Source organism: Drosophila suzukii, chromosome 2L (genome assembly GCF_043229965.1).
Source record: "Drosophila suzukii chromosome 2L, CBGP_Dsuzu_IsoJpt1.0, whole genome shotgun sequence".
NCBI lineage: Eukaryota > Metazoa > Arthropoda > Insecta > Diptera > Drosophilidae > Drosophila > Drosophila suzukii.
In genome coordinates this window covers 3,448,820-3,465,504 of record NC_092080.1, presented here as the reverse complement: position 1 = coordinate 3,465,504, position 16,685 = coordinate 3,448,820, and the positions used below count along the sequence as shown (strand labels likewise).

The window sequence follows — 16,685 nt, the reverse complement described above, 5'->3', positions numbered from 1 at the left end:
AAACGCCTACTTCATAAAATGCCGCCATTTAAAATAAGATTACTATTTATGCCAAATGCATGTGTTACGTTACGTTAAACGAAGTTATATCTAAGAGCTAGCGTTATTTTAAAAAGCATTTATTAGCATTCTCTAAAAAGATTCCATCTTGTTATATGGCTGTGCATTGCATCCATTTGAATTTTATAAATATCCATATATAATTATGCTACTCTATGTACATATGTTGTATATGTATAGAAGCCGGCCACAAATATTTACATCAACTTCGTTCCTTAGCAATAATCTATCAAAATTTGCAATCTTAATTAATATTAACCCACTTTTTACACCATCTCCCCAACAACAAAATGAAAAAAATTTAAAAAACTATAGGAACTAATTACGCAAGAACTCGACGAACTGCTACAATCGCTTTCGAGCGTCGAGGATGGCATCGCCAATATGAACCAGAGCAGCCTGGAGGGCATGCTAGAGGGATTGAAGGTAATGATAGTCTAAGGCCCAAATAACACTCACCTTTTTGGATGCTTGACTCGGCATGTATTCAAAGTAGCTAGATTAATATTTAATTAAAATATACTCACACCTTGTACATAACTTTTGTAAACGATTATTGGATGCTGGCGTGTGTCAGAGAATTTTAATAACTCAATCGCATCACTCCATATAGAATCGTACATTTTTTGTCAGGTTATTTTTTGTTTGAACAGAATCCCCCTTTTTGTTGTTAGTACTGTCCAGTTGTAGTAGTCGTACCTTTTGCTGTCTAAATATTAAATTTTGTAGGGCCTAGAACCCAATACAATGGTTACAATTTGTTCTTACGTTTGTTACAAACACATTTCTGAAATCTGTACTTTATACGCCCGATGTGCAGCTAATCCAAAGCAATCTCGAAGTACATGAAAGGGACGCCATCGATTTGAAGGCCCAGGCGAAGAAGTTACCCACGGATCCGGCAACCGAGCGTTTGCTCAACGAGACCGTGGATCGCATCGATTTGCTACTACGCCGCACTCAGCAAGGCATCACCATGATAGCGGTGAGTAGTTAATATCTTCATCTTAAACTTCCAGTTCTTATTTTCCTGTAACCCATCTAGAATGCTATGCATGGCCAGAAGAAGCGTCAGCAGGAGATTGACGAGTACCAGCAACATCTGCTGGAACTAGAGCGCTGGATCATCGAGGTTTCCGCGGAGCTGGCTTCCTTCGAAACCACTTCGGATAGCAGCACGGATGAGCAGGTGCTTAAGTCGCAGGTGGAGAGGAGCCAGCAACTGCTGCGCACCCTCAAGGATCGCCAGCAGTCCATGGAGGATTTGGTGGATCAAACGCGACACCTGCAATCGCAACCCGATGTGGCTCCCTTGGCCGACACGCTGATGGAGCAGCTGCAGAGCATCATTACCATTCTGCGAGAACAGGTCACAGTGGCCACTAAGCGCATCTTTACCATCGAGAAGCGCATCGTGGATTTGCGAAAGGCCAAGAGCGAGGAAGTCCAACGGCAGCGTGTGCTGGCTGATTCACTCATCAAGCCACCAACGGAAGTTCCAGCGGCGAGCCCAGAGGCGCATGAGTCCATCGAGTCCAACGAGAACACCATCGACTCTAGTTCCATGCCCGAGGAGGAGATCAAACCAAGTGGTGTGTATGTGGAGACACAGACATCGCTTAGCCTGCAACAGCCCCCAGTTCGGGAGGTGACCACCGCCACTGTGGAGGCGCAGACCAGCTTCAAGGAGCCCGCTGTGGAAACCGCTGAGGTAGCTCTCCAAACCCAAAAGGAGCGCTTCCCCACCGAGAATATTATGGTTACGCAGACTGTGCAGCATGGCCAGGAGACCATCCAGATCGACACCACTCGCAACAAGGATGTGCCTGATGTGCCCGAAGATGTCCAGATTGAGGCTCGCTATCATCAGCGACCCCAAGGCGATGTGGATCGAGCCACCGAACTGATCCTGAAGAATGTACCTCAAGCATTCGAGACCACTTTCGTGGAGCCAGATGAGACCACCACCGAAGTAATCGTTGGACCCGATGGCACCAAGCATATTGTGCTCAAGAAAGTCACTCGAACCCGTCAACAGATTGTGCAGCAGCAGCAGGTCAGCTCCATTGAGACAATCAGCGATTCGGATGGCAATATTGAGGTGCATTCCACGGGTCAGATTAACCTGGAGAATGTACACACCACGGACACCAAAGCTGATCCCGAGGAGGGCAGTGTCCACACTGTAATCACACAGCAAACACGTGGTGCAGTGGTGGATTCATCTCAGCCCGAGGGTGTGATCCTGCAGGAATTCGAAACGGAGCCCACAATTGAGACGTACGAGGAAGTTATTGTTCCAGGATCCCAGGCGCAACTGATTCCCATGCAGCCCGGCGATGTCCAGACCCAAGGAACCATCCGAGCAGTAGTGCAGCAGGTGACCCGCAAGGTGATCCGTAAGACACGCAAGATTATCAAGCGCGTTGTGATCATCGACGGAAAGGAGCACATCACCGAGGAGGTGGTCGAGGAGCCAGAGGAGATTGAGATTACCGAGGAAGAGACAGCCCCGCATATTAACGTGAATATTGTGCGAACTGTTGACGGCAAAGTGGTAAGCGAGGAGGAGTTCCAGCGTTTGATGCAGGAACCCGGCGTTGTCATCGAAGAAGTTGCCACGGATCTGTGCAAGCCAACAGCAGAACCGCAGCAACAGGTATTTGATATTGAGTCTAACCAAGTCACCACCACCACAAGAACAACAATAGCAACCACACAAGAACAACAACAAGAACAAGAACAGCCAGAACAACAGACACCACAACCAACAACAACAGAAACGACTAAAGAAGCACCTGTAGAGTTGCCAGCACCTCAAGTAGATGTTGAACAACCCGTAGAAGTTGCCACTACCAGTCCCGTTCATGTTCCAACAGCGGATGTAGCTGAACCCAAAGACTCCTCAGATCCAGTCAACCAAGGAATCCTAGATGTCGAAACAGTGGTTGAAGATATCAATGAAATTTGGCCACTGGAACATCATCTTAAACCCACCAACATAGACTTCTCTCAGCACATCGAAGAATTGGCAGCACCAGCAACCACATCAGAGACTGAAGCCTCCATGCCAGTAGAGGAGATTTGGCCAACCAGTCCAGAAACGGGCAACTCGTTGACCCTGGAGCACTACGAATTCGAACCACAATCACCTCATGAAGAGAGCACAAAATCTGAAGAAGCTAAGCCTGAAGAGACTGAACCGGAATCTGCTGTTGAGATTAAGCCAGAGCCCATTACCACTGGAAGTATTACCATAACCAAGACTACAACCACCATCACGAGCCCTACGGAATTACCAAAGGAAAGTATTATACAGGATTTGACTGCAGAAGAATCACAGCCTACTGAATCCAAGACCAAGAGTGACACTCAGAGTTTCCTGGAAGCCGAGCAGACTCTCTCCGCAGCCCTAAGGGAACAATCTTCAAAGCCGACTGAAACTTCAGTTGTTGATGTTGTTCAAACTCAGCCTGAGGAAATTCTGGTTGAAGAAAGGACTGTAGAGATTTCCACCATCAAGACTGAAGAACAACAACCAGAGCCTGTTCCATTGGAGGAGGTTGAATCAGTGTCTGTGGAATCTGAACCAGTAGAGCCACAACAGAAACCAGAGGTATTGACAGTAATTGACACAATCGAGAAGACTGAACAAAAGCCAGAAGAACCCTTCCTTGAAAAACAGCCAGCTCCTGATCAAATCGATCTGCGTGCCGCCACTCAACTCTTCATCTCTGGAGAGGCTGCAGCTTCAACTGCTCCACAAAAGACCTTCCAGATCACCGCACCCTCCCTGGAGGACAATGGTGCTGGTGTGCTGAAGGTTGTTCTGGGCAAGGAAAGCACCACCGAAGAGGAGACCACAGTTCCGACCACCGGCAAGGTTAGCATGACCATCATTGAGACTTCGGCTGCTCCCGTCGCTGACGCCAAGCGGCGTCGAAAGAGAAAGAAGAGAAGAGATACAAAACACGAGGAGGAGCTTGAGCAAGAACCAGAACAAGAGATTGAGCCGGAGGCTGTGGAAGTGTTCGTTAAGGAGCCTGAGGTTGACTCAGAAATGCCCATTTCTCCGCTGGATTCACCACGTGACACCGTGCGCCATGAGTCCATTGTTGAGATCAGTCCCGATAGCGATTTGTCCAGTATTGAAATTGACTCGAAGGTCAAGGTGGTGGAAGATGCAGTCGTCTCTTCGCCCTCGGAATCACCAAGGGCGCCTCTGGTTGAATTGGTTATTCCCACTGAGGTTGTGGAGCTGGCGTTGGTGGAAGATGAGGAGCAGCAGACCACACCGCGTGTTCCCTCGCCCGCTGAAAAATCTGAAGTTGAGCAGGATATTAAATCCGTGCAGACTTCCCCACAGCATCAACCCAAACTGGATGAGACTGCAGTGCAGACGAGCTTGGAGGTTCAACCAGATAACCAGGAGAATGAATCGCAAACCTTGATTGTAGATATTACGGAGACTGAGGCACAAACCACTCCCCGAAGCGAAGACAAACCAGTGGCAGTCGAGATAACCACCACCGAGATTCAAACCGATGTGAGTGGCCAACCAGCGGAAACCGTAGAGATTTCAAGCCAAACTACCGTGACCACCACCATCGAAAAGGAACTGCAGACCACTCCGAAGGATTCGCCCCGCGCAGCAGAGCCAGGCAGCAGTGACGTGGTAGAATCTCTGGTCCAGGATTTGGTCAAGGATATGACCACCGATCTGCCAGTGCGCACCAGCGAACAATCCACCGTAACTGAAACCACCACCACCACAGAGACCCATGCGCAAACCAATACTCCGGAGCCAACGGAACATGTTGAATTTGTCAGACCGGAAACAGTTCATGAAGAGACCTCAACGGTGGAATTGGTGCAAGTCGCCGATGGTGAGATGCAGACATCGCCTCGTGGAGAACAGCAGCCCGTATCCCTGGATGACAATTCTCTGACCGCCACTTCGATTTCCGTTTCGGAACCCTACGAACTGGAGGTCAAGACCACAGTGGCCATTCCCGCTGACTCCGATACATCTGCGGCCGAGCCGACGGTCTATGAATACACTCAGACCATGCAGCTTCCCAAGCAGGATAAGAAATCAAGGAAGGACAAGAAAAAGAAGCAGGAGAATGAGCCTCAAGTGGAGCAGCAGCTGCCAGAGGATCCGCAAATCAGCGTGACCGTGGAAATCGCACCGGAGTTGCTTTCAGAATCTGGAATTGTGGTGTCAACCAACCAGCAGATTGAAGACGTGCCTCATGTAACACCCGTCGTGGAAACTCCCATTGAACCCGAAGAAGAGGGAACTTCCAAGGCCCAACGGGTGCAACTTCAAATCACCAAGACCACAGTCTATGATGAGTATCCGGATCTCCCAGTGCACATCACCGAGCAGAACAAGGTGCTCATCGCTTCCCAGCAGAATAAGCGCTCTGGAGCCGGACCCACATCCTCGGCGGTGACCATCGAAGAGGTTGCTTCACCTACGGAGGAGCTAGTGGTGCCCATCACCCCGGGACCGGACAATCTCAGTGGTGAGCCCAACAACATTTGGTTTGGTACCACCACCAGTGTGGACAAGACACCCATTGAGCTCTCCCAGGCTTTGATTATGAGCGAGAGTTTGCAGCACTATCCAGGACAACAGCAACAGAACCAGCAGCAGCCGATCCTGATCTCCACCAAAGAAGCCATTGGTGATCGCATCAAGCAGCTTAAGCAGGCATCGCCCCAACAAGCCACTCCGCTGAGCAATGTGCTCCATTTGGCCACTTTATCTGAACAGATTAAGGAACTGCCTACGGAACAACGTCTCTTAGAGGTCAATGAGGGGCTTCAGGATCTTGATGCTGCCATCAAGACTGGTGACAAGACGGTGATTCAAACCACTGTGATCACGGTGATTGAGAAGGTGTCAACTTGGCTGGAAACCATCGAGTATCGTGTATACCTCATACGGCAGAACTCCAATGAAGGACCTTCCGAGGAGAAGCTGGACAACTACAACCAACTCAACGATGAGCTCAGCACTATCAAACAGAATGTCGGCAAATTGGAGCGACAGCTGTCCAAGGCTGAGCCGGAGTTGCTGCAATGCGTGGATAGCCTCAAAGAGCATGTGGATGCCGTGGAGCAGGTTACGCAACAGAACCAGGTGCAGGATAGCAATGACCTGGAAAAGTGGCACAGCTTCGAGGTACTCCTATACAACGTGTCCTCCGTTTTGGCCCATCTCCAGCAGAGCTATGATCTCCTGATCAACCAGGAGTATCCTCTGTCCGCCAAACTCGCTCAGCTGGATGAGCTGGAGCAGCATCATGAAGCGGCCCAGCAGCAGTTGGCGCAGCTTTGCCAAAATGCCCGAGCCTTCCAGCGTGATTTCCCGGGCAAAAAGATGCCGCAGGATGTGCACAATGCCTTCGAGACCAGCAAGAATATTGGCAACAATATCCAGGCAGAGCGAGAACGTGTTCTCCAACTGCAATCCCTGGCGGAGGAGTACGAGCAGACCCTCAAGGAGTTCACCAAAATCACTGTTTTGGCCGACAAGTTGGTTGAGAGTCCCATAGTTTCTAGTTCCCTCGAACAGCTAAACAACGAGGTGCAGAAACAGAGGAAGTTCTTCGTGAATCTCAGCCACTGTCGCGCCATGTTGGAGTCCCTGGAAGAGAACATCGATAGTGAGACGCGCGAGAAGCACTCTGAGCTGCACAAGGAGCTCTACAACAGGGCTACTAGTCTACTGGATAAGGCCTCCGAAAGGTCTTCCAAACTAGTGCAGGCTGCATCCCGCTGGACTGTTTTGGAGAAGGGCATGCGAGATGAACTCCAGTGGCTGCAGGTGGCTCAACAGAGAGTCCCTGATCTGTCTGCCGTAACATCCGCAGACTATGATCAGTATACCACCCTCTATCAGTCCCTGAGCAATGATATCTCACATCACTATGTGAAGATGACGCAGCTTTCGGGAATAGCCAACAAATTGCAGCTGCTGGTGCAGGCCCCCAATCTCGTGGAGGAAACCAATGAGGCGTTGATAGTGCTACTCAAACTTCGTGAGGAGGTGGCCTTGTATCTTCATCGCCTGCTGGTCTTCAAGGAAATCTGGGTGCAGTACGAACAGCAAACGGATAAACTGGAGGCCTTTGTGCGCGAAGCGGAGCAGGAATTGCGGCACATTCAGATCCCATCGCAACCCACTCAGCAGCCCATCGAGCATATGCGTCAATTCTGGGAGATCAAGGCCCGCTTTGAGCTCCACAACAATGTGCGAACCGATACTGGACTGAGTTTCGAGAAATCCCTGCAGGTCATTCCACTGGCCGATGAGATGCTCCAGCGGCAGTTCCATGCCCAACTGGAGGATCGCTGGCAGGCGGTGGCCCAGGCCATCGAACTCATCCAGCACAACATTGTGGAGAGCCTGTCGTCGGAGGATGTGCCAGCGGGTGAGAAACTCCAGATGGTGGAGCGGGAGCTGCAGGAGATCTACCTGACCATGACCAGCATGAAGGGTGTGATCAAGAACGAGGAGGAACTCTGTCTGTACATAGAACGAGTCCAAGTGCTCCGCACCCGCGTTGGATTCATTGGAAACGAATTGGGTCGGATTGGATTGCAAGAGCCTGCCATTGAGCCGGAAAAAGTGGGTGAACTATTCGCCCTCTCGCACAAGATCAGCACCCAGATCGCCGAGGAGTTGGAGGGTGCCTCTGTGTTGCGCGACCAACTGCAAGCCATCCAAGAGGGTATCAGCAACCAGCGCAAACACCAGGCCAAGATCTCAGTTATTTTGGATGAATGTGAAGCCGCCGAGCGCCAGGGAGCCGATGTACTCGAAAAAGCCGTGGCAGATTGCCAGGGCGCCGGCGAGGAGCTGGTGACCAGCTGGCAGGAGATTATGCGCATCCGCCAGATGCTTCACACCCTGCCCATGCGTCTTAAGATGTCCGTTTCCCCTGTAAAGCTGGAACGAGATATCTCCCAGCTGCAGGACGACCACGCCTTCCTCGAAAGCAAGTGCACAAACATCATGGGCATCCTGCGGAATCGTCTGGCCGTCTGGTTGCGCTACGAACGCCAACTGGAGCTGGTGCACGGATCCGTCCAGGAGACCGACTTCATGATGGAACTCATCCGGGTGCACGGTCAAGTCGACTACGAGCGCCTGCGCAAAGCCACGGAGCGTTTGGAGGTAAGTTTTCGGCCCTATGTTTTATGACTTTGTTTACGCGCTCGGTTAGGGTTCGGATGGTATCTTATAGTAGTCCTATCTTGCTGCCCCTTTTATCTCACTACCTGCTGAGAGGAATTTTCGCGAGCTGCTTATCAGCATTGTTTTCCCTGTAGGAAATTGGCTACATAAACCGCAACATTTCCCTAGGAGCTCTTAGTCATAGTCAGATATTTGAATCTTTAACATCTTACGAAAGTACAACAAAGAAATCTTTGATTATAAACATTTAAATAAAATCATTGTTTTTTAAAAAGTGTGCATTTTCTAAAAAGTTCTAGTTTCTATAATAATATTTAAGAGATATAATAATATTTTAAAAGCATTTTTCATTTCTAACATAATTGTTAAGCCGACCAATATCTAAATAAATTAAGTTCAACTAAATTAAATGACTTATAGTGGCCTAGGTAGAAAAAGGTATAAATTAACTTACTATTATAAATGTATTTAAATTTCTTTAAAACCCAATTAAAAATTAATTTATTGGAATAGGTAAAATATTTTGAAGTTAAAAATTAAATTGATAATTGATGTAGATAACCAAAAATTCAACATTATTGACCAAGTGACCGCTCTCCATATATAATTCACACCCGTTTTGTTTGAATGGTTATTTTAATTATTAAATATTGTAACATTTATCATATTATTAAAAATCCAACATATTGACGAAGTAGACTGGGCTCTTCATATATAATTCATCCGAGTTTTGTTTGAATTGTGTATGGTGCCCGCTGCCCAGCGGAATAAAAAGCTATACCGCCATCAAACTTTCCCCAAGCTTTTTCGTAAGCTCCCGCCGTATGTGGTGCTCTTTACGTAGCCAGTTTATCGTGGCCGCAGTTGACGTTAACTTCGAACCGAGCGCGTATCTCCCGTCGCGGTCGGAAAACCATATACCATACAATATACTTTCGACTAATCCATCTTAATCCGGATATTAACCCCTCGCAGGGACTCGCTGGCGATCTACACAACCGCGAAGAACTGATCGATGAGCTAAAGGGTGCCGCCAAACCTCTGATCGAGAGCTGCGATGTCCAGATTGTCGAGCAGATCGAGTCGGCGGTCCAGGAGGCGGTAGTCGCCTGGAACGATACCAGCGATAATCTGCAGCAACTGCGAACCCGCTACCAAAGAGCCGTCGAGCTGTGGGACAAGTACCGCAACGCCTCAGCGGCCGTCAAGAACTCCATTGACCAGCAAATGGACACGGTCAAGTCCCTGGAGCAGCCCCTGGATGCCCTGCAACATGCCAAGGTGAGTGCCTCCTAGTGATTCCGTGACCCATCCGGCGAACGGGTCGTATGAGTGATGTGTATCGCGTGGGCGCGACAGTGATGCCAACGACCTGTTTGTCAGGATAGGTGAAATATTGAACAGGAAATGACAATAATTGAACAAACAAAAGGGACACGAAATGGGTCACTACTAGTTCATTCTAAATGCAAAGAAAAAAAACCATTAATATGTTTTTAAAATGTTCTAGAACCTTACATTCTTAAAGTCATTTTGTGTAGGGGGTATATATAATCATTTCATATAGAATTAGGTCATTATTAAAATATGTACACTTCCTGAAATGTTTTTTTTTTTATTTTTAAAAAAGTTCTTTTCAAGATAAGGATATCAAAAGTAAGCTTTAGTTTGAGGCATTTTTGTATTCCGTTTTCCGAATAAAAACTCATACTATATCATCACTGGTGGGCCAAATCGGGTGGCCTTTTTTATTTTGGCGGCAAACTAGGACAGAATGGGACGCTTTAATTGCCCACTGGAGACGCGGGTGGGCAAGCTAGTAATTACATTGATTTTCTCCGTAGTACGCGCCCTATCAATTTTTTCGGGCGCGTCAATGTAATCGGTTCGTAATAGTTCCGCCATACATACATATGTGAGCTTACCTGTTCCGTTGTGTTTGTGTCATAAATTATGCTTGGGTAAATAAAACAGACATCGTCGTACGATTTTCTTTTCCTTTTGTCAGCATTTACTTAAAAAATTAACGCATACTCGGTTAGTCGGTTTGTGTTTATTGATCATTAGGGTCATTATATTATGGGCCTATACACGATGGTGTAATTATATTTTCGGACAGGCAGGCACAAACCAAACCAACTGTCATTTCACACAGGAGGAGAGTTTATCAACCCGATGTCGGGGGTATATTTCCGTATTATGGTATTTTTGTATACATAGCAGCTTTATCAACAGCAGCAGCAGCAACAGAAAATCAGCGGGAACAGGTCCGCAAATGCCTTGAGCTCCGAAAGAAGATAAATGTAGAAAATGTAGAAACTCAAAAACATTTCATAATACTCTAAGTATGTTAAGATTTTCAATGCCACTTCTCTAAGCGCTTGTTTGCTTATGTTTCGGCGTGATAAAGCATCGGCAAATACTTGCCAGATGATATCATAGGGCGGACGGCCATTACGAAGCGCCGGCATTAGTGCTCCAAATTAGAAAATTTATTCAGCGGCAAGTAGAGTGACCTGTTTTCCCTCTCAAATTGAAATCGAAAGTGCGCCGGGCACTCGCACAGCCCTAATTACCATTTGCCGAGCAGGGAAATGCACTCGACAAACGCAGCACGACAATTGATAAGGGTCTGGGGAGCGAAATGGAACGCCAGCCCGGCCGGCTTGAGCTAAATACTTTCCGTCGTCGAGTTAAATATAAACAAGTGACATTTTGCCAGCCATCCAATATAATTGTGTGCTGGTCATCGGGGTTTTCTTCATTCAGAAAGAACTTTTAGATGGTGGAAGAGGTAGGGAAAACATTAGAAATAATCATGCAAATGGAATTTTAAATGAAAGCAATTGATATATGGTTGCTATTGTGGGGGATTCTAAGGTGATCAATAGAATCATACTTAAGGAATTAATTTAAAAGTATATTTCAACGTTACTTCATAGGGTGTTTCTTAAAAGAGAACGAAAAAAAAACATAATTAATCACACAAATGGAATTATTAGTTAAAACAGTTGGCATTGTTAAAGGTTTTAGGGTGACCAGTAAAAGCATTCTTAAAGAAATGAATTCTGTAGATTAATATAAAGACAAAATGACTTCATATGTTAGACTTAAAATGGAATGACACTTTTCGAAGCATTAGGCAATACAATTAAAGACTTCAAAAACACAATAAAACATCATCTATAAGGCAGTCATATATTCGGAATCTTTTATAATTATACATAGCTAAACTGGTAACTTGTTTTGGCAAGAAGATTCTGCTTAAGGAGAGATACATGCCTCTCTGTTAATTGAGTGGTTGCGATTATCTAGACCCTGGGCTTCATTAGCTAACTCGCTCTCCATCTCTATATTCCTATTCACACAGGTATGCCAAGACAACCTGACGACCCAGAATGACCGAATCTTGGAACTGCGTGACATTGTGGCCAAGATCGCCGCCGATGTGGGCCTGGATGCCTCGGCCCTGATGCAGGGTGAACTGGATGCACTGGGTCAGAGATTGGCGGAGTGCAAGGATGCCATCACAACGCTGGCCAATGTGGCTGAAACCCAGGACAAGGAGCGCAAGGAACTGGACAAGGAGGTTACTCTGGCCAAGGAATACTTCAACAATGTGCAGCAGGTAAGGGAAAATTAATATAATTATGAAGCCACCCTGGGGGATAACCTGGGGGAACCATCCATCCTAACCAGCTATCGATTATAGCTTCGTTTAGATGGTTATTTTGCATATGTTAGCTCGGGTTTGGCGTGTGGAAATTCCCACACTAACGAAACAGCCGGCAAGTGTTATTGTTGTCGTTGTTGTTGTTAATCCAATACGAAGGACATGCTATTTTAAGTGGGTTAAAAGTTGAAAAAGTTTTCGTGTACCCTGGGCTCTGGGCTCTGGGTCCTGGCAACCCACTCACCTACTCACCGTGGTATGGTCCTCATCATTATTGATTGATAAGAGGCGTGAATATGCTTTTTGGCGTTACTGGGGGCTGACTGGTTGTCCAGTGAAAAACTTATAAAATCGTAATTGACACTTGTCCTGCAGGAAGGGCGGTGAATATTTTATGGCCATAAGACTGTATAATTGAGGGCTGTATGTCCTTTGTTTTTAAACTTACTGCCGTTATATTTACCTCCTCATGGGGTTTTTTTATGGAAATATGTAAAGAAGCCGTAATTTTTGCTTTTCTTACTATAATAGTATATTCTAAAGTAGTTCAAGGGTACCTTAATTATGATATAGGATAATAGGTTCCTCAAACAACATCAAGTACACAAGTTCTTTGACAAACAAACAATACATTATTTATGTATAGTCTGTCATTAAAATCAAAACCACCATAAAACTAACGGAAGCCTGTTTGATTTACGATCATAAAAACTGTTCGGGGTGTTAACGATCAACTTCATTGATAAGACCCATAAAAATGTCTTCAATAACTTACCTTACCAAATTGGGCATTTATTGGTGAGGTTTGCCAGCCACCTTGTCCCACTGTGGTCTCATTTGCATGGCACATGCCAACCAGTTTGGTTCGCCTTCCTCCCCCACTCCCAATTCCAAAACCAAACCAAAACCCAACTCCTCCCACAACTCCTGCCCCCTCATCGACGCCTCAGACAATTGAAGTTGGCCACTGGGAGCGCGTGTCGTTGGCATGAGGTCATTGCCAGTTGGCGGAAAGAGTTGCAATCTGCCACACGTTGATTGCCATTGTTGTGGAAGCCATGGAGTGGACAGACAGACGGACGAAGTCAACAAATGGTAACCGGAGACATCCGAGCAGCCGTATTAGGGTCAGGCCAATTAGCGATGCAAAAAGAATAGACAACAAACTGACCAGTGGAAAACATATATTAATTTTGATTTCTTCTCTCCACAGGACCTTTCCCGAGAAGCGCCACAAAATCCCAAAGAAAGCGAGGAGCAGCTGGCCGCCTTGCGAGCCCATCTCCAAACACTGGCCAGAACGGAAGAGCAACTGCGTCAGCTGAAGGAGCGTCATCAGAACAACGAAGTGACACCTTCGGTGGCCGGAGCAGTTGATGATGATGGCGTCCTGGAGGTTCTGGCCCTGTGGCAGAAAATATTCCAGGACACCTTCCAGGAATACCATCGCCTGTCCACGCGACTTGCCCGCAGCCAAAACAGTTCGGAGGCCCTGCGATTGTGGAGGCAGTACCTCCAGCACGTCCAGTCCTTCCTCTCCTGCGCCATTCCCGAGGACTACAGCAGCCTGAGGGAACAGCAGCAGTTGTGCGCCATCCATCAGAACCTGCTCATCTCGCAGCAGAGTGTGCTTTCGGAAACGCCACTGGAATCGGAGCTATCGGAGCAGTACAAGGCCCTGACCAATCTGCACAATGAAACTCTCTCGAGGATCATGCAGCGAAATGGTGAGCTGGAGCGGCGTGTGAGTGGCTGGAATGCCTATCGCCAGCAGCTGGCTGCCCTCTTGGATTGGCTGCGTCAACGGGAGGCAGAGCGTAATGCCCTGCAGTTGCGATACATTCACCTGAAGCGAGTGCCGCATCTGAAGCACCGCCTGGATGCGATGATCCAGCAGCTGGACCAGGGAGAACAGCAAAGCAAGGCCTTGCAGGAGCAGCAGCAGGAGCTGGCCCGGCATTGTGATGATGCCCTGGCCACCGCCATGCGCATGGAGCAGGCCAGCATTGGCCAGAGGATTAATAACCTCCGTGCCGCCCTCAAGACCTGGCAAGGATTCCTGCAGCGCGTTACCCAGTTATCAGAGACTTACGAACACCGAGTCCACCAGTTGCAGCAGGAATTCGAAGCAGCTCAAAAGCTTCTGGATGCCAATCCAAGTGAATCCCTGCCCACTCAACCCGCTGCCATTGAACAACTTTTGGGCGCCCTGCGTGCACAGAGAGTACAACTGGGTGCCCAAGTTCCCGCCCTGGAGAGCCTGACGGTGACCCAGGAGGAGCTTAAGGAGTGCATCAGTCCGCACGACATGAAGACCATTCGCCAAAGGAACTGGTTGCTCTGGCAGCAGCATGCCGATCTGGACTACCAGCTGGCCAACCTGATCAACTCGATCGAGGAGCGCCTCTCCTTGCTGTCCAACTACCAAATCCGCTACGATCGCATCTCCCAGTGGCTACAACGCTTGGAGCAGCGTGTGGAAAAGGATGCAGATGTCACTGCCATGACCAATCCCGAACAGGCAGCCAAGCAGCTGGAGCAGCAAATCAACTCTGAGCTGCAGCTGAGGGACAAGGAAAGAGAGTGGCTACTGTCCACCAGCAGGGAACTGCTCACCCTCTACTCCGAGCCAGAAGTTCGCTCCCAGGTGCAACAGCAGAGCGATTCTCTCATCGATCGCTGGCAGCGTCTCAAGTACCTGTGCAAGCAAAAGGCCACCAAGATTGGTGAGCTCAAGATGACCCTTCTCCGCTTGGAGGAGCGAATCGCCCTGATCCGCGCCTGGCTTTTCGAGGTGGAGTCCCAACTGGACAAGCCACTGAACTTCGAAAGCTACACACCGAATGTGATCGAGGCCAAGCTGAAAGAGCACGAGCAGATCCAACGCTCTATTGAGCACCACAGCAGCAATGTGGGTGAGGTTCTGAATCTCGTAGAGATGCTTCTCAACGATGCCGACAGCTGGCGAACGCAGGTGAACACTTCCGGTCTGGCTGCCTCCGCCCAAAATCTGGAGCAGCGTTGGAAGAACGTGTGCAGTCAGTCGGCGGAGCGAAAGGCCCGCATCCTGACCATTTGGAATTTACTCCAGCAGCTCATCAAGCTGACTGCCGAGCATAAGAATTGGCTGGGTAAACAAGAAAGTCAAATAGCCGGCTATGAAAGGGATCAAAAGTCCCACAGCAAGCATAAGCTAGAGGAGCGGCAGAAGGAACTCCGTGCCAAGCTGGAGGAGCTGGAAAGCCAGTCGGTGAATCTGCGCCAGCTGGAGCAGATCTATGCCAAATTGACTATGAGTGCTGGCGTCGAGCCGGAGAACATCCAGAAGCTAACGCTGCCCACCAAGGTGATGATAAGCATGTGGCGCCAGTTGACGCCACGCTGTCATGCCCTGCTGGATGCCATCGACAAGGATGCGAAGCTCATGCGGGAGTTCAACAATGCCCAACTGGAGGCCACCAACTCCCTGAATGCCATACAAAAGGCCCTGGAACAACTACCCAGTGTGGAGGATCAGCAGACCTCCAAGGCGGAGCCAAAGGCTGTGCTCCAGCGGTTGGATAGTCTGGAGAAGAAGTTGCAGGATGCCCAGCAACATGTCCAGCAGGCGGACAACCTGGCCCAGGAGGCCAAGACCAGGACCAAGCAGCAACCACAACTGAAACAGCTGTTGGAACTGGTGTCCGCTTACACCACCCTTTGGCAAACGGTGCAAACCCGCATTGTGACCCTCAAGACCAGTTGGGTGACCCGGGCAGCTCAGGCAGCCGCCGCCGCTGTCCCAGTTAACGAAGCAGCCAACGCCGCCGTCCAGGTCAACACCCTGTCCCAGAGGAAACTCCGCCAGGCCCAGCAGATGCAGAGGGAAACCTCCATCACCGCCAAGGATGCCTACATCATGGAACTGCAGACGGCCATCACAGAGTGCCAGAACAATCTGGACGAGCTGCAGCGCACGGTGGTGGACAAGACCCGCAAGCCGGGACCCCAAAAGATTGCCAAGCTGCTGGGCAATGCCCAATCCTCCACGGAGCTGGTCAAGCATCTCAGCCAGCTGCTGCTCACCGAGTGCCAGGCGGACAACCAGGCTGCCCAGGTGGAAACCGTGGCAGAGCTCACGTTGCGCTTCGATACACTGCAGTCGCAGTGGAAGGCGCGACAGCAGCACGATCAAAATGCAAGGTAGGATGAGCTATATATATCAGTATTACCTTTGTTGGGATATATTTTACTAAGGTCTTGCTAAACCAAGGGCACATTCTTTATCAGTTTTTTAAGTCACTTCAAAATTTTATGAGTTCATTTCAATGTTTCCAATTATTTAAAAACTCAACCGGTCTTTTTAATTATTTAAATATTTCTGCAGCCCGTTATATGATGGTTTTCAAATTTAATAAGAATCAAACCTATTAATTTCATGGACATGGAGTCAAAGTGGCATATTTAAGAATTTTCCTTCCAACATGTGTCTCAAATGCTCCTATATAAATTACTAAAATACGAACGGCATCCTGTATAATGGATCATATTATAATAGATGACTTGTGTTCGAATACACTCAATTGAAAAATATTTTTAAAATGGATTTTACCCCTTGTGGTTTGGCAAGCTCTACTATATATTATATATTCGTCTCACCGAATATAATTTTTCCGTTGGTGTTTGGGTCTGTTTACTAACTAACAAATTGTTTTATTGCTTTCCATCTTGCTGTTGCCTACTTCTCTCTATGTCAAAACA

At 48.1% G+C, this 16,685-nt stretch overlaps 1 protein-coding gene across 22 annotated transcripts in view; it reads left to right on the top strand.

Moving 5' to 3' along the window:
- Positions 1-16,685, top strand: part of Msp300 (Muscle-specific protein 300 kDa) — a 108,991-nt gene that overhangs the window by 88,004 nt on the left and 4,302 nt on the right. For 19 of the 22 annotated variants that reach the window (XM_070999586.1, XM_070999587.1, XM_070999589.1 and 16 more), the window contains 6 exons: positions 376-486; positions 881-1,045; positions 1,106-8,251; positions 9,248-9,553; positions 11,643-11,900; positions 13,159-16,127. In XM_070999586.1, the coding sequence (XP_070855687.1) occupies positions 376-486; positions 881-1,045; positions 1,106-8,251; positions 9,248-9,553; positions 11,643-11,900; positions 13,159-16,127 (10,955 nt within the window). The remainder of the gene's footprint in view (positions 1-375; positions 487-880; positions 1,046-1,105; positions 8,252-9,247; positions 9,554-11,642; positions 11,901-13,158; positions 16,128-16,685) is intronic. The other 3 variants (XM_065866192.2, XM_017089661.3, XM_070999593.1) reach the window with 1 other exon arrangement.